This window comes from Triticum urartu, chromosome 4A, assembly GCF_056163025.1.
Source record: "Triticum urartu cultivar PI428250 chromosome 4A, HENAU_Tu73, whole genome shotgun sequence".
Classification (NCBI taxonomy): domain Eukaryota; kingdom Viridiplantae; phylum Streptophyta; class Magnoliopsida; order Poales; family Poaceae; genus Triticum; species Triticum urartu.
Genome location: NC_141876.1, coordinates 620,093,481 through 620,116,234, shown reverse-complemented (window position 1 = coordinate 620,116,234; position 22,754 = coordinate 620,093,481). Strand labels below are relative to the sequence as shown.

Here is a 22,754-nt window from a genome sequence, read left to right as displayed (position 1 = left end):
AGGGAGTAGATAATAACAAGAATGGCATTCTTAGATTGATTTGATTACAACTGAAGGACAGCCACTCTTATATTATATGTAATGTAATGTAATGTAGCAGTAACTATCACATGTTTCTTTTGTGCAGAAAATCAAATCAAATCAAATAAGACCCTCCTCCCTTGACTTCCTTCCTTAATTCTAAGGAAGATCATCCTCCTCCTCCCCTTCCGATTCGTCCGCTACGACCACGAGCCGCAACGGACCGCCAAACAGTCTGCTCAGCAGCGTCTGGTTCAGCCCTCCTATCCCTCGCGCCGTGCCAGAATGCCAGATCCTCGACGCCAAGCCCTGCCACCTGCTGCGCCCATTGTCCCGTGACGACTCGCTGTGGGGAACGCCGCATGTACGGGGATCCAGATAGTAGTTCAGGACCAGGCCGTTCCCGCGAGGAACGACCCCGAGGTCTCGTGACAGTGCCTTCCCCACTATTTGGACATGAGATATGCTGGAAAGCAAGCAAGCACATACATACATACATGATTAGTAAGCACATGTGTGCAATTATTTATCTAGCTCCACACAGTCGCACGACAACAACTCACCATATGTAGTAGAGACCATCGATTGCCTGTTTCTGAACTCTCCCAAGAAGCTCAACCTTGACCACCCCACCAATACACAGAACCGGGTGTGGCAGCTTGAAGGATTGCAAGACATTTTCCTGGAATAATAATGTTACTGACTCAGCAGGTTTACATACATACCAGCACAAGGCGACTGCAAACATATAGACACATTATTAAACAAAAAAATCCAGGTAATAAACACTTTTAGAACACTGCTAGAGATAGGTCGATCAAATGCAATTTCTTCATGCTCAGGCTTTTAAGAATTGTTCATGCTCTATATAAGCTGTTTGATTTATTTCTACAAGAGAAGAGATCCTTATGTTGAGCGTGCAAAGGACGACATATAGGCCTGGGGATATCAATCAGATATATCTATTCAACTGAGCTGCAAAACCTATTTTCTAGAAGCAACTGACCTGCAGCATCGGGAATTCTGGAGATGTGTAGGTCCAGACATAGTTTCTGTCATCAATCAACTGGCCCTCATTTTCATCACAGACAAGTGCTTCAGGGCGTAGCGGTGACCTTGGATAGCCCATCTGGACCCGGATGCTCTTTGGCGAATATATGGGATCGCCATGCTGGAAAAACGCTGCAACGACGCATGGTGGGAAGTATTGTTATTATTTAACACACACACACACACCTGAGGCCTTTTAACTTGTTTTGAACCAGCCATATATACAGAAAGAAGGGAGGATGCAGTGACAGCAGACCTTTGAATGGCTGCAGCTTGATCTCTTGGATGAGGCAGAGATCGGCCTGGAGGCGATATATGAGGCACTCGGCGGTGGCGGGGTCCCTCTGGCCACCGCTGGACCAGTAGGAGGGCCTGTTGGACTCAAGGTGGTCGACAGGCTCGAGGGTGTTCTCGATGGTCTCGTCGGGGAAGTTGTCGGTGCTGGAGGCGCCGATGCAGTGGATGATGCAGTCCCTGGGCTTGTAGGGCGTGAGGAGGCCGTGGCTGAGGTGCATGTACACCCTGTGGTCCCGATGGAGCTTGTCGTCAGCGCTCGTGGCGGTGTCCTGATCCCGGCGTGCCAGGGTTCTGGAGGTGGTGGTGGTGACGTCGACTTGGGTGAAGGTGGAGACCTCCGGGCAGGCACGCAGGCACTGCAGCTTGCTGAACTGGTTGTCGATAACTATACACGTAACGGCAGAGCACAAGAAAGAAGTAATCTTTTATAAGAAGAAGACGAGAGAAGAAACAGAGCATAGCTTTTGATTCATCCATTCATTCATTCATTAGACTGATTTCATATCTCGATCGGAAATCAGTACTAGTGCTTGCTAAACTAAACAAAACAGGTAGGAGTAGAGCAGAATCTATCTATAAATTCGGAGTAGATATGTAGATAAATGCTCCGGACATGGATGAATCGAATAGGGAGGCCAGATCCAGAGAGAGAGATACCGAATTGTCGCCAGGATCGGGAGACGGCGGATGCGCGTGCGAGGTCGGCGGGGTGGTGGAGCATGGTGAAGACGGTGACGGAGGTGTCGGGGCCCAGGTAGTCGACGAAATCCGCCGCCGGCGCCGGCGAGGAGGAGGAGGAGCATGGGGAGGAATCCTCCATGTCCATGGCTCTGGTCGTCCGTCCGCTAGTCTGGTGGGATAGGGGATGAAATTCGCCGAGCCGACTACCTCTTCTGCAACCAATCAATCAATCAACTCATCTCATCTCATCTGAGGGACAAGACAAGAGGAAGAAGAAGAAGAAGAGAGAAGAGAGATTGGATTGGATTGGATTGGGGGAGGGGAACCCGCTTTGGGCTGGGTTGGGATGGGACCCGTAGGTAGGGGAGGAGGGGATGACAGAGTACCAAGAAAAAGAAAAAGAAAAGAGAAAGGGTAAATTCCCTCCTACCCAATTCACTTCCAATTCGAGCTTGTCGTCCGGTCGTCGCCACCGTCCGCACCAAGGCGACATACTACAAGTTGTTCACCCTGGAGCATCGGGCGGAAATGCAAACCACGAAGGAGCGCCACGCACTGCGGCTAGCCTGCCTACGGAGTAGGAAGGTTCGAGCGAGGAGGAGTTGGAAGAGATGGGGCAAGAGGAGATTGAAGATACGGGGCAAGAAGAGGAGGAGCCACAATCGGATGAGGAGGAGGAGGATGCTCATGCCAAGTTCAGCATGGAGGTCACGCTAGTAGAGTTTGAGCTCACCCAAACGGAGGACGCAGAGCGGTAGGACATCAACGAGTCTACCTGGTCTGAGGCGGAGGTGGCGGAAAACCGCCGCTTCATCGACCTGGAGGGGGGGGACATGGTGCGTGAGTAGCTCTTCGCGGACAAGGAGGAGGCGCAGTCGTTTCACCCGGCATGACCACGAGGCCGGTGACTCCAACAAGGAGGTTCGCCGTATCCGATGACGAGTAGTTTAGTTTTTTTAGTCTGAGGTGAGGGCGAGGTGATGGTGTCTTCGATTAGGGGTCACTCACCATGCCGTCTCTCGGTCAAGGTGGGTCGGCCGAGGACCTCCTTGACGGTTCAGTAAGGGGCCATCTCAAGGACGCCCATGCTGCATAGAAGCATGTTTCTCGAGACTTGCGCATACTCCAAGGCTTAAAGATCGTTGCTTGCTCCCGCATGAGTGGTTGGGATCCCCAGGTGTAATGGTGATGTAGCCTAGAAGCAAGTACTTTCCTCAATTAGAGAACCAAGGTTATCAATTCAGTACGAGTTTCTCCCAACGAAGAAAGTTAGCAGTAAACACGCACGCATCACAAACACGCTTGTCCCCAACACGACAAGAGGATTATCAATCCCCTTGTCTTGCTAGTTACAAGATTAAACACAAATGATATAGATAATTGGTAACAAAAATAAAATAGGGCAACAAGGTAAATAATTGTTTTTAGTAAATGAGAATATACCCAGGGAGTATAACTTCATTACTGACATCTCTCTTAACTACAAAGTTGCAATGAGTGTTTGATAGTTTGTTTAAAAGCAAGAGTGATTGGAAAAAGTTAAATAGTAATAAAGATTTCTGAATTGTCTTTGCTTTGGTGTTCTTGGTCTCCCCACAATGCCTCACCTGATTCGCCGATGCGATCAAAGCTATATCTAAAACTCGGTCTTACATTTATTTATAACAAACATTTAACTTATTTATGATTTATTTCGGCAATATATGATTTTAGTTAACATTTTTTCTTATACTTAGCACAATCTGCAACATATTGATTTTGATAAAATCTACAATACAATGTTATTTGTCATAAATGTTGTCATGTATTTGCTAATACGTTCGTAACAATTGAAATTATATTTTGTGTTAAGAGCTACATTCGCTTTTTCTTTAGGTCCTTGTCTGAAATATTGCTAAGAAAAACATTTGACTAAATCGGACCCCTTGGATCTTAAAAACATTGCATTCTATGTGTTCACAACTATTTTAATATCCTTAAATATCTTTGTATAAAGCTCTGGAACATATGTGTCAAGCAAATCCCTTGAATAGTAAGCCAACAACATGGTGGTGGTAGGGGCGGGTGATAGGCTAAAGTTGGAGAAGTCACTAGAACATCCATCTCTTCTATGTTGGTTAGTCTTGCCTCTCGGGAAAAGACATGACACCCTCGTCATGTGATCGGAAGTGTGATGATATAGAATAACATGTATAATGATAAAAAAAATATAATTCTGCAACATTAAAAGCATGCTCTTCCGCGTTCTTGTATATGAAATTTTGACCACTCATCTCTGTGATAGTGGTAGCATGTTTACAAAAAGTTGCATGATATAAAGTACTACCTAAGAACTTGGAAGGAATCCCTAGCTAAAGGTTCACACGTGTGACTTGGCATCCAATAAAACCTTCTTTTGAAAAGCATAATCAGTATGTGTCGTTTGTTTCACTAAGGCTAACATAACAACCATGAGTATCACTAGAAAAAAGTGCTTACATGGCCACAAGTATCGTAGAAAGACACACTAAACTAGCATAAGTGACATAAATTTTATGCTCACACCGACACATCATCACCATGCTTTGGAGTCTTATACTAATCCAATAAATTTTATTATAATAAGTAATATTTGTGAACTGAGCATAGCTCATATGTGTTAGGCTACTTGTGATGAAAGAAGCCCACCAAGATTCAAGATACTTATGGTTAGAATTTGGAAGGTGCTCAAGGGTATCCATTGTTGCCCTGCACAGAGCAGATACATACACATAGTAGTACTATGTTCCATGCTAGGTTAAGAAAAGAGAGAGGGTTAGTGAAATCCATTCATCTGACGGCAACGGGATTGAGATATGGATTTGGGTTTGGATTGGACGGCGCCTCATCCTTTGGCTTTGGCTTTGGCTTTGGCAACGGAGGGATGATGCAGCAGACCACACGATGATGATAAGCACACCCATTTGTTTGTATATTTTACGATAATAAATAATAATATAATAAAATACTCCTATGTTACTTTTGTTTTGTCAAATTAATCCGAGCTACAACAATATTCTTTTTTGAGCTAGCACAGTATCCTTCCTACACAGATACACATAGAAGTATCTTCTCTTGTAGGCTAGGCTAGGTTAAGAAAAGAATCAGACGGCGGTGGGATTGAGATGTTGGATGTTGGATCGGATCAGACGGCGGAGGGCGGAGGGCGTCTAATCCCTCGTCCTACCAACACCGCAACAGCGGAGGGAGGGGATCCGGTCCAACCCTTGTCCTCTCCCCTCCTCCCCTACTCCGGATATTCACAATTTTATTTTATTACCATCATTTGTGTTGAGTTTCATTCATATATATATATATATATATATATATATGTATGTATGTATGTATGTATGTATGTATGTATTGATCCCCTTCTTCAAATTAGATGTGGCAGATGCGGGATGAACTCCTACGACATGATCGCATACGAGCAATTCAAGAGGAATTGGCGGGATTGTTTCTTGACCACGTCGTACATAAAGCCGGAGAATACCATATGGAATTTGACATTAGATGTAAGGGATTGTAAGAGATCTTATATTGTATATATGTAGCTAGTAGCGTCGGATAGATATACAAAAACTTGTTGTTCGACCAATCTCTCGGAGAAAGAGAGGTCGATCACTTCTCTCTGTATATGTTCATGACGATCCTGTGTACTTAATGGTTCCTTCATTTGCTTAATAGCTAGCGTGTCGAGTTTTATCTATACGTATAGTAGCTAGCTCGACCAAGCACGGAGAAAGAGAGGACACTTCGCTCTATTAGCTAGCTAACACAATATGAAACCCCTAAATTAACCCTCCCAAAAACCCCTAACCCCCCCCCTTTCAAAAAAAAAACCCAGCTCCTGCCAGATGCTGACGCGTGGATGGCTCCAGCCGGGACTAAAGATCCTCCTACCTGGGCTCCCCACAGCGGCCACATGGAGCCCCTTCTGTATGAACCGGGCCTAAAGATTTTGGGTTTTAGTCCCGGTTCCAGAATCAGGGCTAATGGGCCTTTGGAACCGAGACAAATGGGCTGTTTTCTACTAGTGCATGTTTACAAAAAGTTGCATGATATAAAGTACTACTTAAGAACTTGGGAGGAATCCCTAGCTAAAGGTTCACACGTTTGACTTGGCATCCAATAAAACCTTCTTTTGAAAAGCATAATGAGTATATATCGTTTGGTTTCACTAAGACTAACATAATAACCATGTATCACTAGAAAAAAAAAAGAGTGGCTAAATGGCCACGAGTATCATACAAAGACACACTAAACTAGCATAAGTGACATAAATTTTATCTCCACACCGACACATCATCAGCATGCTTTGGAGTATTGTAGTAATCCAATAAATTTTAGTATAATAAATAATATTGTGAGGGCTACTTGTGATGAAAGAAGCCCACAAATATTCAAGTTACTTATGGTTGGAATCTCGAAGATGGTCAAGGGTATCTATTGTTGCCCTACACGGAGCAGATACATACACATACTAGTGGTATGTTGTAGGCTAGGTTAAGAAAAGAGAGAGGGTTAGTGAAATCTGATACGTCTCCAATGTATCTATAATTTTTTATTGTTCCATGTTATTATATTATCTGTTTTGGATGATTAATGGGCTTTAATATGCTCATTTATATTATTTTTAGGACTAACCTATTAACCGAAGGCCCAGTGTCAGTTTCTGTTTGTTTTGCCTATTTTAGTGTTTCGTAGAAAAGGAATATCAAACGGAATCCAAATGGAACGAAACCTTCGCAAGGATCTTTTTTGGAACAAACGTAATCCAGGAGACTTGGAGTGGAAGTCTGGAAGTCTGCCAGGCGGCTACGAGGCAGGAGGGCGCGCCCCCCACCCTCGTGGGCCCCACGGAGCTCCACCGACGTACTTCTTTCGCCTATATATACTCGTATACCCTAAAAACATCAAGGGGAGCCACGAAACCACTTTTCCACCGCCACAACCTTTTGTACCCGTGAGATCCCATCTGGGGCCTTTTCCGGCGATCTGCCGGAGGGGGAATCGATCACGGAGGGCTTCTAGCCTCTCCGATGATGTGTGAGTAGTTTACCACACACCTTCGGGTCCATAGTTATTAGCTAGATGGCTTCTTCTCTCTCTCTCTTTGGTTCTCAATACAAAGTTCTCCTCGATGTTCTTGGAGATCTATTTGATGTAATACTTTTTACGGTGTGTTTGTCGATATCCGATGAATTGTGGATTTATGATCAAGTTTATCTATGACTAATATTTGGTTCTTCTCTGAATTCTTACATGCATGATTTGATATCTTTGCAAGTCTCTTCGAATTATCGGTTTAGTTTGGCCTACTAGATTGATCTTTCTTGCAATAGGAGAAGTGCTTAGATTTGGGTTCAATCTTGCGGTGTCCTTTCCCAGTGACAGCAGGGGCAGCAAGGCGCGTATTGTATTGTTGCCATAGAGGATAAAAAGATGGGGTTTATATCATATTGCTTGAGTTTATCCCTCTACATCATGTCATCTTGCCTAATGCGTTACTCTGTTCTTATGAACTTAATACTCTAGATGCATGCTGGATAGCGGTCAATGTGTGGAGTAATAGTAGTAGATGCAGAATCGTTTCGGTCTACTTAACACGGATGTGATGCCTATATTCATGATCATTGCCTAGATATTCTCGTAATTATGCGCCCTTCTATCAATTGCTCGACAGTAATTCGTTCACCCACAGTAATACATGTTATCATGAGAGAAGCCACTAGTGAAACCTATGGCCCCCGGGTCTCTTTCTTATTATATTGCATCTCTTTTTATTTACATCGTATCTCGTTTACTATTTTGCAATCTTTACTTTCCAATCTATATAACAAAAATACCAAAAATATTTATCTTACCATCTTTATCAGATCTCACTTTTGCGAGTGACCGTGAAGGGATTGACAACCCCTTTATCGCGTTGGTTGCAAGGTTCTTGATTGTTTGTGCAGGTACTAGATGACTTGCGTATTATCTCCTACTGGATTGATACATTGGTTCTCAAAAACTGAGGGAAATACTTACGCTACTTTGCTGCATCACCCTTTCCTCTTCAAGGGAAAACCAACGCATGCTCAAGAGGTAGCAAGAAGGATTTCTGGCACCGTTGCCAGGAAGATCTATGCTCAAGTCAAGACATACCAAGTAACCATCATAAACTCTTCTCCATCGCATTACATTATTTGCCATTCGCCTCTCGTTTTCCTCTCCCCCACTTCACCTTTGCCGTTTTATTCACCCTTTTCCGTTCGCTTTTTTTCGCTTGCTTCTTGTGTGATTGTGTGTTGGATTGATTGTTTGTCAATATGGCTCAAGATAATACTAAATTATGTGACTTTTCCAATACCAACAACAATGATTTTATTAGCAATCCAATTGCTCCTATTACCGATGCTAAATCTTGTGAAATTAATGCTGCTTTGTTGAATCTTATCATGAAAGATCAATTTTCTGGCCTTCCTAGTGAAGATGCCGCTACCCATCTAAACAACTTTGTTGATTTGTGTGATATGCAAAAGAAGAAAATATGTGGATAATGATATTGTTAAATTGAAGCTATTTCCGTTTTCTCTTAGAGATCATGCTAAAACTTGGTTCTCTTCTTTGCCTAAAAATAGTATTGATTCATGGAATAAGTGCAAAGATGCTTTTATCTCTAAGTATTTTCCTCACGCTAAGATCATCTCTCTTATAAACGATATTATGAATTTTAAGCAACTTGATCATGAGCATGTTGCACAAGCTTGGGAGAGGATGAAATTAATGATATGTAATTGCCCTACACATGGTTTGAATTTATGGATGATCATACAAAAAATTTATGCTGGATTGAATTTTGCTTCTAGAAATCTTTTAGGGCCGCGAGAGGCACTTTTATGGAAATCACCTTAGGAGAAGCTACTAAACTCCTAGATAATATTATAGTTAATTATTCTCAATGGCACACCGAAAGATCCACTAGTAAAAAAGTTCATGTGATTGAAGAGATTAATGTTTTGAGTGGAAAAATGGGTGAACTTATGAAATTGTTTGCTAATAAAAGTGCTTCTTCTGATCCTAATGACATGCCTTTTGAGAATAATAATGAATTATGGATGTGAATTTTGTTGGTAGGAACAATTTTGGTAACAACGCGTATAGAGGAAACTTTAATTCTAGCCGTTTCCAGATAATTCCTCTAATAATTATGGTAATTCCTACAACAACTCTTATGGAAATTTTAATAAGATGCACTCTAATTTTGAGACTAGTGTTAAAGAATTTATGAGTTCGCAAAAGAATTTCAATGCTTTGGTTGAAGAAAAATTGCAAGCTAGGCAATACGGATATGTATATCTCCTCCTCTGTAACCGACCTTGTGTAACCCTAGCCCTTTCCGGTGTCTATATAAACCGGAGGGTTTTAGTCCGTAGGACAACATACAATCATACCATAGGCTAGCTTCTAGGGTTTAGCCTCTCTGATCTCCTGGTAGATCTACTCTTGTACTACCCATATCATCAATATTAATCAAGTAGGACGTAGGGTTTTACCTCCATCAAGAGGGCCCGAACCTGGGTAAAACATCGTGTCCCCTGCCTCCTGTTACCATCCGCCTTAGACGCACAGTTCGGGACCCCCTACCCGAGATCCGCCGGTTTTGACACCGACAATAAGAGTTTGTGATAGGTACTTGGTATGTCTTGACTTGTGAGTAGATCTCCCCGGCAACAGCGCCAGAAATCCTTCTTGCTACCTCTTGAGCACTGCGTTGGTTTTCCCTTGAAGAGGAAAGGGTGATGCAGCAAAGTAGCGTAAGTATTTCCCTCAGTTTTTGAGAACCAAGGTATCAATCCAGTAGGAGACTACACGCAAGTCCCTCGTACCTACACAAACAAATAAGAACCTCGCAACCAACGCGATAAAAGGGTTGTTGATCCCTTCACGGTCACTTACGAGAGTGAGATCTGATAGAGATAATAAGATAATTTTTTTTGGTATTTTTATGATATAGATAGGAAAATAAATATTGCAAAGTAAAATAGATTGGAAACTTATATGATAAAAGATAGACCCGGGGGCCATAGGTTTCACTAGTGGCTTCTCTCAAGATAGCATAAGTATTACGGTGGGTGAACAAATTACTGTCGAGCAATTGATAGAAAAGTGCATAATTATGAGAATATCTATGCATGATCATGTATATAGGCATCACGTCCGCGACAAGTAGACCGAAACGATTCTGCATCTACTACTATTACTCCACACATTGACCGCTATCCAGCATGCATCTAGAGTATTAAGTTCATAAGAACAGAGTAACGCATTAGGCAAGATGACATGATGTAGAGGGATAAACTCAAGCAATATGATATAAACCCCATCTTTTTATCCTCTATCGCAACAATACAATACGTGCCTTGCTGCCCCTGCTGTCACTGGGAAAGGACACCGCAAGATTGAACCCAAATCTAAGCACTTCTCCCATTGCAAGAAAGATCAATCTAGTAGGCCAAACCAAACTGATAATTCGAAGAGACTTGCAAAGATAACCAATCATACATAGAAGATTTCAGAGAAGAATCAAATATTGTTCATAGATAAACTTGATCATAAACCCACAATTCATCGGATCTCGACAAACACACCACAAAAAGAGTTACATCGAATAGATCTCCAAGAAGATCGAGGAGAACATTGTATTGAGATCCAAGGAGAGAGAAGAAGCCATCTAGCTAATAACTATGGACCCGAAGTGTTGGGGAACGTAGTAATTTCAAAATTTTCCTACGCACACACAAGATCATGGTGATGCATAGCAACGAGGGAAGAGTGTTGTAACACCCTCGATGCGACTATAGCTCCCATGTGTCGAGGCACGACTTAGAGACATAATCGCATTGAAGGCATATGTCGCAAGTTAGGCAATCTTCACAAACATCCCATGTAATATAATAATAAAAGGGGAGATAACATAGTTGGCTTACACTCGCCACGTCAATCAAGTACATAAATAACATTACATCATCCAAACACTCATGGCCTGACTACGGCGCCAAAATAAAGGATAACCCAACATGCGACACGGTCCCAATCACCCCCAACTGGGCACCACTACTGATCATCGGGAAAGGAAACAACATAAAGGACACGATCTTCATCGAGCTCCTCCTGAACTTGGTTGCATTATCTGCACGGACTCATCGGCACCTGCAAGCTGGTTTTGGAAGTATCTGTGAGCCACAGGGACTCAGCAATCTCGCACCCTCGCGATCAAGACTATTTAAGCTTATGGGTAAGGTAAAGGTATGAGGTGGAGCTGCAGCAGGCGACTAGCATAAATGGTGGCTAACATACGCAAATGAGAGCGAGAAGAGAAGGCAAAGCACGGTCGATAAAAGTATGATCAAGAAGTGATCCTATAACAACCTACGTCAAGCATAACTCCAACAACCGTGTTCACTTCCCGGACCCCACCGGAAAGAGACCATCACGGTTACACACGCGGTTGATTCATTTTAACTAAGGTCAACTTCAGGTTTTCTACAACCGGACGTTAACAAATTCCCATCTGCCCATAACCGCGGGCACGGCTTTCGAAAGTTCAAATCCCTGCAGGGGAGTCCCAACTTAGCCCATGACAAGCTCTCACGGTCAACGAAGGAATATACCTCCTCCCGAGACGTTCTGATCAGACTCGGTATCCCGGTACAACAAGACATTTCGACAGGGTAAAACTAAACCAGCAACACCGCCCGAATGTGCCGACAAATCCCGATAGGAGCTGCACATATCTCTTTCTCAGGGCACACTCAGATGAGTGCTCCATACAACTAAAACCAAACCTCGAGTTTCCCCGAGGGGGCGCTGCACAGGACTCTAGTTTGGACCAACACTCGGAGGAGCACTGGCCCGGGGGGGTAAAATAAAGATGACCCTTGGGCTGGCCGACCCAAGGGAAAGAAAAGGCTAGGTGGCGAATGGTAAAACCAATGTTGGGCATTGCTGGAGAAGTTTTAATTCAAGGCGAACTATCAAGGGGTTCCCATTATTACCCAACCGCGTAAGGAACGCAAAATCTGGGAACATAACACCGATATGACGGAAATTAGGGCGGCAAGAGTGGAACAAAACACCAGGCATAAGGCCGAGCCTTCCACCCTTTACCAAGTATATAGATGCATTAATTAAATAAGATATATAGTGATATCCCAACAAGTGAACATGTTCCAACAAGGAACAACATCTCCATGTTCCAACAAGGAGCAAACTTCAATCTTCACCTGCAACTAACAACGCTATAAGAGGGGCTGAGCAAAGCGGTAACATAGCCAAACAACGGTTTGCTAGGAAAAGGTGGGTTAGAGGCTTGGTTCAACAACATGGGAGGCATGACAAGCAAGTGGTAGGTATCGCAGCATAGGCATAGCAAAAGAGCGAGCAACTAAGTAAGCAAAGATAGAAGTGATTTCGAGGGTATGGTCATCTTGCCTGAAATCCCGCAAGGAAGAAGAACGAGTCCATGAAGAAGACAAACGGACGTAGTCGAACGGTTCCTCACAAACGCGATGTTACCGGAACCAACCCGAAGAAGCAACACCGGAAAGAAGCACACAACATAGTAAACAACCCACACATGAACATGGTATGATATGCGGGATGCGGTATGCGATGCATATGCAAGATATGACAGGAAATGCATTAACCTAACCTCAACTTGGAAATCCAAGTGTGCCACTGGAAAGATGAGATGAAATCGCTTGAAAACGATATAAAGAATGCCGGAATCGGAGTTACGGCTTGGAAATGGCAAGCGATTCAAATATGACACCGGTCTGTGATTTACAGCAAGTAGCCATCTAAATGCAATGAGATGAACATGCTACAGCACCCAAACATGACAACAAAATACATGGCAGGGATGCATAAAAGATGCTTAACAAAATTCTAGCACTGAGCTACGGTCAAATCATCCATTAACAGGTTCAAACAAGCATGGCAAAAATGCATATGACAAACAGATCTCAGACTTAGTGAAATTAACACTTGTCTGGAATTTCAGATCAGGTAGCACTCTTCGGAGCAACAAAACTACATGCTACAGGATCTGAACATGGCAAAGTAAAGCATGGCATGGAGCTACTCAAAGAGCTTAACAAAAGTCCCTTAGTGACCTTGAGCCAAAAGGGATCGGAAAATACAATTGCAAGCATGAGAACATGGCAAAAACATAATCAGTTCTCAGACTTAGTGAAAACTAGAGCATGCTGAAACAGAACTCAAGTAGGCATGTTTACGAGCTCGATGCACTCACTATGGTGCAAGTCATGAAAATCTAAGCATACATCCATCAAGAAGGCACAAAATGCAAGCTAGACATGGCAAGAACAATAGCATAGCATGCACGGATCAACTATAACAACATCGGCAAAATTGCAAACAAGTTGACAATCTGCCCAGATTCACAAGGTAGCAAAAGTAGAGCTCGATTGACTCAAGCTAGGGTGCTCCATAAATGCAAACCAAGGCATGGATGGATAGAGCACTACAAGATTAACAAAACATCCTTACTGATCATCCTCAAAAGAGGCACGGATCACTAGGAAACAACATGAACATATGGAAACATGAGATAAACAGATCAAGGACTTGGAAATGCTAAGTCCCTGAAAATAGAATTACCAAGTGCACCACTTTGCAAGCTTGCACTAGTCCCCACACACATCAGAAAAATACATGGGTTGCACCTCTGGAAAGATGGCAAAACCCTTAACAAAACATATGTAGAACATCAGGGCATATCATGCACACATTAATCATGGCAAAAATGACAAAAACCTAAATGGAGTAGCAGATCTGACAAATAACTCAAGTAGCCCTCTTCTAACAGCATTTCGGGCATCAAGATGAACTCAAATGAAAATGATGCAATGGAATGAAATGATGTACTCTCTGAGATGAACATTTTGATATGCTATATGCATGAATCGGAGCTACGGATGCAAAGTTACGGGGCTATGAACATATGCATATGGATCTAGGAATCTCAGGACTTAGAAGAAATTCTACCCCGCGGGAACCGGGACGAGGAGGACCCGGGACGAGGAGATCCGGGACGCGGGGCTGTTTGGTTGGCGGCCAGGTGGATCTGATCCCACCTGGCCAGATCTGAGCCAGGGCGGCGGCCGGGTCCGGCGAGGTCGCCGGAGTCCGGTGAGGCGGTCGGGGCGGAGCCGCGGCGATGGCGGCGGTGGCCGGTCGGGGCGGAGCCGGTCGACGATGGCGGTCGGCGCGCGGCGGTGGTTGCCGGCCAGGGCGGCGCGATGGAGGCGGCGGCCGTTGACGTCGGCCTTGGCGCGCGGCGGCCGGAGAAGGAGGACGCGAGGCGGCGGCGATGGAGCACGGCGACGGAGATCCCGGGCGGCGGCGACCCGATCTGGCCCGGGGCGGGCCCAACCTGGGCTCCCTCGGGCCCGGCGGCGGGGAGGAGAGAGAAGGAGGCGGAGATGACGTGGCGGCAGCGGATTCGTCGGAGGCGGCGGTCGGACATGTCCGGGTGGTGGATTTTTGTCCGGTGCGCGAGGTAGGGGAAGGCTAGGGTTAGACCGCGAATTTCGGGAGGGTTGCACATATATATAGGTAGAGGGAGCTAGGAGAGTCCAAATGAGGTGCGGTTTTCGGCCACGCGATCGTGATCGAACGCTCTAGATGATGGAGAAGGCTTAGGTGGGTTTTGGGTCAAATTGGAAGGGTGTTGGGCTGCAACACACACGAGGCCTTTCCGGTCCCTCGGTTAACCGTTGGAGTATCAAACGAAGTCCAAATGGTACGGAACTTGACAGGCGGTCTACCGGTAGTAAACCAAGGCCGCTTGACAAGTCTCGGTCCAATCCGGAAATGTTTAATCCCCACACACGAAAGAAAAGTAGAAATGACCACCAGAGGAGAACGAAGCGCCGGATTGCAAAAACGGACAACGGGAAAAATGCTCAGATGCATGAGACGAACACGTATGCAAAAGAAATGCACATGATGACATGATATGCAATGCATGACAGGCAAGCAATGACAAGGCAACAACAACGAATAACTGCACGACACCTGGCACATCGGTCACAGGGCGTTACAACACTCCACCACTACGAGAGGATCTCGTCCCGAGATCTAGAATGGCACCGGTGGGAAAAAACGGAAGAGAAAAGAGGAGAGGTAAAACTAAGTTGCTTCATTAACAACCGAGTGAAACCAAAGAACCCTGAAAAGGTTAAGCCATTTCGAGAAAAGAATACGACGGAGATGAACGAAGTTGAAAACACTCCGTTAGAAAAAGAAACAAGGAAGAACGAATTTTGACAGCACTCCGGTTGAAAAGAGATGACAGACTAGATAGGAAGAAAGGAGCTTGAGCAGAGGACACGACACTCCGGTTAAATGGACAATCATGAAAAGAACATGATCTTAGGCAAAAGAGATGATGGGTTGAGAAGAGCAACATCACAATACCTCCGAAACAAAAGAATAGAAGATAGATAATTGAAATAGAAGGATGGAGAAGAAAATGCCAACTTCTGCCACAAAAGAGCTTGAAAAGGCATCTTTAGGAGAAGGGTCGAATGGAGTTGTTGGAACACCAACAACGAAAGAATAAGCTTGATATGGTCTTATGGAATGCATCTCATATTATGAGGTGACAACCTGCCACTCACGGGAAAGAATTGTATTGATAAATGAAGAACTTGGGTCATTTATAAGCACCATTAAAGCAACAATCCTTAGGGAAGGCTTTAGGTGAAATATACCCCAAGATAACTCCAATGAAGAGATAGATGGATTTAAAATACCTCATTCTAAACAATGTGTGAATCATGAAGCATGAACTCAAATTATCAAAATGACATAATACCACCTCCAAAGATACAGAAGAAAGAATTGCACTCCGGATTACAATATGAAGAAAGCTTGAGCCCCTCTGAAAAGAATGTTGATGAACGCTTCGAGAAGGAATTAAATCCTTTATGAACCATCATGTAGAAACTTCATGAGAACTCCGGTAATAAAAGAAATGATCAATCGAAATGGAGGATGAAAAGAATAAGGTTGACTCCTTGCAATGATTTAGATGAATCTCTGTGGTGATGTAATTTCGAGAGCTAGGAACTCTAGGAAAAGAAAGATGAGCTATTAAACCCAAGAATTTTGATGAACCTCCGGAATAAGGAATTAAATCACTTGGATGAAACAAGAGTAAGAATTACATTATGCTTATCCTTCACCAATTTAAATTGATGACAATCAACGGATTTGGCATATTACTTATTCTCGTAGAAAAGGATTTGATATGATAATGAAGGAATAGAAATCTTGAACGAACCACCGGTAAGATTGGAGAATGATAACTGAAAGCTGAGAATGAATAAACCTGAATTGATGGACTCCGGATAACAAACTGAGAAGACTCTTGAATTGCTCCGGATGGATAAAAAGAATTCTCACAATCAAACAATTATGAGAGGATGGCCTCGAATTAGAACCACGAATCTCTGAGAGAACGGATAAGATATGGAGGTAAAACTCTTCTTCGGTCTTCAAATGATGACGAGAAACACCACCAAGAATTTATTTAGACACTCCGGAAGAATCAAAACGAAGACGTTGAGCCAACGATGAAAAGAATTGTGAAAGATCTAGGAGATGGCATTTGACTGATGATAACTCATTCTTACGTCAAACTTCGAAAAGAATTTAGGATAGCTCCGGGAAAATAAGAAGAGTCAGGTAAGATCCTGGAAAAAGACATGTGGGTTAGGGCCCACTCAAAAGAAACACCGTTGAACGATTGCTTGAAAAGAGAGATTCCACCGGTTGAATTTAAATGACTTGAATGAGGTAACATCCTCAAAAGATCTTGAACGAATGTAGAGTGGAAACACGAATCTTCTGAGTTATCTTCGTCACTCCGAAACAAATGAATAGCGAGGAGTAGATGATTAAGAGGTGCACCGGTATGAGAAGGTATTGAAATGAGGAAAAGATATGATCAACAAAGCTTGTATTGGATCCTCCGGAGATGGAAAGAATGAAGAATGATGAACTAGTAGAACATCTTCTTGAGAACCACCGGGTAAGAATATTGACGGAAAAGAATGGAGAGACTTCACATGAATAAAAGGATACTTGATTAAGAAATCCGAGTCCTTGAGGAAAAAGGGTGGGTGGGCGGGAAAAACAAAGGCAACTTGGAGACGGATGAAACAAACACCGTTGAGAAAGCTGAGATTGGATCTTGCGGATGTTGAAATGTTCAGATCCACTAGAAGAGAAGCACACCGGTTGAAAAGGATTGACATGACAGTCTCGATTATCATGAAGGTTTAGTATTCACATAGGAGTATGAGAACACCACTTGGAAAAGGTATGGAATCAACATTTGACTTCGAAGCAACTCTTATACCACAACTCAAAACAAAACAAAGGATTGGCTTGCAGAATAAGCCAGAACAAACATATGATAGAGATTTCGTCCGAAGTTTTCGTGTTGGGGCCTACACGGGCTCGATCATACAGCACCATCATGCACAAGGCAGTGCACATGACAAACGAAGCATCCCCGAGTCAGCATAGCCAAGGACTCTTTAAGACACAACGAGACCACTCTGTAAAACCGACCGTGGATAGGCGGACCACTAGACGTCGAACCCCAATTTCAAATCATACATCTGTTGGAAAGATATCCTAAGATCTACTTGAATTCCCACCTATGGAACTCCCGAACCTTTCCGGTTATGCAATCAGGTGTTGGGGATACAAGGGAAGCATAATATCTCACCCAAAACTAGCAAATCCTACATCCAGCTGTATCCATCCTTCAACACATAACCAAGAAACCTTCGGAAATCATCTACCTCAACCTTCGAAAAGCATCCATTATACAAGTTATGGCGATACTCCCGAACTCCCGCCCCAGTACTGGGTGGCGTCGAGGTTATCTCACCAACGAACTGCATAAAAGAGATTTTCGATGTCGGCGTACTAAACTCAGGTATTCCAGAACTGCAACGATAAAATTATGATGACAACACCTCAGAGCTCAACTCCTCGGGACACTTCCACAAAACCCCTGACAGGAGGCACCAAGACAATGTACTCATCATAAAACCATTGGAACGATTCCAAGATACCCGCATGATCCTAAAAAAAATTTAGTGAAATTTGAGAAGAGAAGAGTCAAAACTCTACGTCAGGATGCCTTACCAGAGCGATGAGGAGACTGGGAAGTAAAAAGAATTCCTAATCTCTCCGATATATAATTCCTAAATGACTCAAAACATTTTTCTAGACTCAACAATGGCTGCTAAAAACGATCAAACAGTGGGGGCTCCTAAGGTCGGGGAAGGCTCTGATTACCAACTTGTAACACCCTCGATGCGACTATAGCTCCCACGTGTCGAGGCACGACTTAGAGACATAATCGCATTGAAGGCATATGTCGCAAGTTAGGCAATCTTCACAAACACCCCATGTAATATAATAATAAAAGGGGAAATAACATAGTTGGCTTACACTCGCCACGTCAATCAAGTACATAAATAACATTACATCATCCAAACACTCATGGCCCGACTATGGCGCCAAAATAAAAGATAACCCAACATGCGACACGGTCCCAATCACCCCCAACTGGGCACCACTACTGATCATCGGGAAAGGAAACAACACAAAGGACACGATCTTCATCGAGCTCCTCCATAACTTGGTTGCGTCATCTGCACGGACTCATCGGCACCTGCAAGCTGGTTTTGGAAGTATCTGTGAGCCACATGGACTCAGCAATCTCGCACCCTCGCGATCAAGACTATTTAAGCTTATGGGTAAGGTAAAGGTATGAGGTGGAGCTGCAGCAGGCGACTAGCATAAATGGTGGCTAACATACTCAAATGAGAGCGAGAAGAGAAGGCAAAGCACGGTCGATAAAAGTATGATCAAGAAGTGATCCTATAACAACCTACGTCAAGCATAACTCCAACAACCGTGTTCACTTCCCGGAACCCACCGGAAAGAGACCATCACGGTTACACACGCGGTTGATTCATTTTAACTAAGGTCAACTTCAGGTTTTCTACAACCGGACGTTAACAAATTCCCATCTGCCCATAACCGCGGGCACGACTTTCGAAAGTTCAAATCACTGCAGGGGAGTCCCAACTTAGCCCATGACAAGCTCTCACGGTCAACGAAGGAATAGACCTCCTCCCGAGACGTTCCGATCAGACTCGGTATCCCGGTACAACAAGACATTTCGACAGGGTAAAACTAAACCAGCAACACCGCCCGAATGTGCCGACAAATCCCGATAGGAGCTTCACATATCTCTTTCTCAGGGCACACTCAGATGAGTGCTCCATACAACTAAAACCAAACCTCGAGTTTCCCCGAGGGGGCGCTGCACAGGACTCTAGTTTGGACCAACACTCGGAGGAGCACTGGCCCGGGGGGGGGGTAAAATAAAGATGGCCCTTGGGCTGGCCGACCCAAGGGAAATAAAAGGCTAGGTGGCGAATGGTAAAACCAATGTTGGGCATTGCTGGAGAAGTTTTAATTCAAGGCGAACTGTCAAGGGGTTCCCATTATTACCCAACCGCGTAAGGAACGCAAAATCCGGGAACATAACACCGATATGACGGAAACTAGGGCGGCAAGAGTGGAACAAAACACCAGGCATAAGGCCGAGCCTTCCACCCTTTACCAAGTATATAGATGCATTAATTAAATAAGATATATAGTGATATCCCAACAAGTGAACATGTTCCAACAAGGAACAACATCTCCATGTTCCAACAAGGAACAAACTTCAATCTTCACCTGCAACTAACAACGCTATAAGAGGGGCTAAGCAAAGCGGTAACATAGCCAAACAACGGTTTGCTAGGACAAGGTGGGTTAGAGGCTTGGTTCAACAACATGGGAGGCATGACAAGCAAGTGGTAGGTATCGCATCATAGGCATAGCAAAAGAGCGAGCAACTAAGTAAGCAAAGATAGAAGTGATTTCGAGGGTATGGTCATCTTGCCTGAAATCCCGCAAGGAAGAAGAACGAGTCCATGAAGAAGACAAACGGACGTAGTCGAACGGTTCCTCACAAACGCGATGTTACCGGAACCAACCCGAAGAAGCAACACCGGAAAGAAGCACACAACATAGTAAACAACCCACACATGAACATGCTATGATATGCGGGATGCGGTATGCGATGCATATGCAAGATATGACAGGAAATGCATGAACCTGGCCTCAACTTGGAAATCCAAGTGTGCCACTGGAAAGATGAGATGAAATCGCTTGAAAACGATATAAAGAGAGAAGGAGGCGGAGATGACGTGGCGGCGGCGGATTCGTCGGAGGCGGCGGTCGGACATGTCCGGGTGGTGGATTTTTGTCTGGTGCGCGAGGTAGGGGAAAGCTAGGGTTAGACCGCGAATTTCGAGGTGCGGTTTTCGGCCACGCGATCGTGATCGAACGCTCTAGATGATGGAGAAGGCTTAGGTGGGTTTTGGGCCAAATTGGAAGGGTGTTGGGCTGCAACACACACGAGGCCTTTCCGGTCCCTCGGTTAACCGTTGGAGTATCAAACGAAGTCCAAATGGTACAAAACTTGACAGGCGGTCTACCGATAGTAAACCAAGGCAGCTTGACAAGTCTCGGTCCAATCCAGAAATGTTTAATCCCCACACACGAAAGAAAAGTAGAAATGACCACCGGAGGAGAACGAAGCGCCGGATTGAAAAAAACAGACAACGGGAAAAATGCTCGGATGCATGAGACGAAACGTATGCAAAAGAAATGCACATGATGACATGATATGCAATGCATGACAGGCAAGCAATGACAAGGCAACAACAGCGAATAACTGCACGACACCTGGCACATTGGTCACGGGGCGTTACAAGTGTGATCTACGTACCCTTGTAGTCCGACAACGGAAGCATTATGACAACGCGGTTGATGTAGTCGTACGTCTTCACGGCCCGACCGATGAAGCACCGAAACTACGACACCTCTGAGTTCTAGCACACGTTCAGCTCGATGACGATCCCCGGACTCCGATCCAGCAGAGTGTCGGGGAAGAGTTCCGTCAGCACGACGGTGTGGTGACGATCTTGATGTACTATCGTCGCAGGGCTTCGCCTAAGCACCGCTACAATATTATCAAGGATTATGGTGGAAGGGGCAACGCACACGGCTAAGAATATGATCACGTGGATCAACTTGTGTCTAGGAGTGCCCCCTGCCCCCGTATATAAAGGATCAAGGGGAGGAGGCCGGCCGGCCCCTATGGCGCGCCAAGGAGGAATCCTCCTCCTAGTAGGAGTAGGACTCCTACTAGGAGGGGGAAAGAAGTGGGGAGGGAGAAGGAAACGGGGGCGCTGCCCCCCTCTCCTAGTCCAATTCAGACCAGGGGGGAGGAGGCGCGCGGCCCACCTTTGGCTGCCCCTCTCTCTCTCTCCACTAAGGCCCATATGGCCCATTACTTCTCCCGGGGGGTTCTAGTAACCCTCCGGCTCTCCGGTTTTCTCCGAAATCACCCGGAACACTTCCGGTGTCCGAATATAGCCGTCCAATATATCAATCTTTATGTCTCGACCATTTCGAGACTCCTCGTCATGTCCGTGATCACATCCGGGACTCCAAACTAACTTCGGTACATCAAAACTCATAAACTCATAATATAACTGTCATCGAAACCTTAAGCGTGCGGACCCTACGGGTTCGAGAACAATGTAGACATGACCGAGACATGTCTCCGGTCAATAACCAATAGTGGAACCTGGATGCTCATATTGGCTCCTACATATTCTACGAAGATCTTTATTGGTCAGACTACATAACAACATACGTTGTTCCCTTTTTCATCGGTATGTTACTTGCCCGAGATTCGATCGTCGGTATCTCAATACCTAGTTCAATCTCGTTACCGGCAAGTCTCTTTACTCGTTTCGTAATACATCATCTTGCAACTAACTCACTAGTTGTAATGCTTGCAAGGCTTATGTGATGTGCATTACCGAGAGGGCCTAGAGATACCTCTCTGACAATCGGAGTGACAAATCCTAATCTCGAAATATGCCAACCCAACATTCACCTTTGGAGACACCTGTAGAGCTCCTTCATAATCACCCAGTTACGTTGTGACGTTTGGTAGCACACAAAGTGTTCCTCTGGTAAACGGGAGTTGCATAATCCCATAGTCATAGGAACATGTATAAGCCATGAAGAAAGCAATAGCAACATACTAAACGATCGGGTGCTAAGCTAATGGAATGGGCCATGTCAATCACATCATTCTCCTAATGATGTGATCCCATTAATCAAATGACAACACATGTCTATGGTTAGGAAACATAACCATCTTCGATTAACGAGCTAGTCAAGTAGAGGCATACTAGTGACGTTTGGTTTGTCTATGTATTCACACAAGTATTATGTTTCCGGATAATACAATTCTAGCATGAATAATAAACTTTTATCATGATATAAGGAAATAAAATAATAACATTATTATTTCCTCTAGGGCATGATATAAGGAAATATGCCCTAGAGGCAATAATAATGTTATTATTTTATTTCCTTATATCATGATAAATGTTTATTATTCATGCTAGAATTGTATTATCCGAAACATAATACTTGTGTGAATGCATAGA

The 22,754-nt window shown here is 44.3% G+C and overlaps 1 protein-coding gene across 1 annotated transcript; it reads right to left on the bottom strand.

The window, feature by feature from the left end:
* Positions 1 to 6: 6 nt before the first annotated feature.
* On the bottom strand, positions 7 to 2,397 carry LOC125531151 (F-box protein At4g00755). The gene is made up of 5 exons (XM_048695562.2): positions 2,026 to 2,397; positions 1,328 to 1,753; positions 1,028 to 1,203; positions 585 to 703; positions 7 to 487 (listed from the first exon to the last, which is right to left on the bottom strand). Exons 1-5 carry the CDS (start codon positions 2,192 to 2,194, stop codon positions 181 to 183), a joined length of 1,197 nt encoding a protein of 398 aa, XP_048551519.2. The 5' UTR covers positions 2,195 to 2,397; the 3' UTR covers positions 7 to 180.
* Positions 2,398 to 22,754: the final 20,357 nt, after the last annotated feature.

Bases quoted from the DNA above. Each gene is read 5' to 3' on its own strand.
- LOC125531151 (XM_048695562.2), bottom strand. From the start codon at position 2,194: ATGGACATGGAGGATTCCTCCCCATGCTCCTCCTCCTCCTCGCCGGCG. The intron at 1,754-2,025 runs GTATCTCTCTCT...TTACGTGTATAG, and splicing joins CCGATCCTGGCGACAATTCG to TTATCGACAACCAGTTCAGC. The intron at 704-1,027 runs GTCAGTTGCTTC...TTATTATTCCAG, and splicing joins CAGAATTCCCGATGCTGCAG to GAAAATGTCTTGCAATCCTT.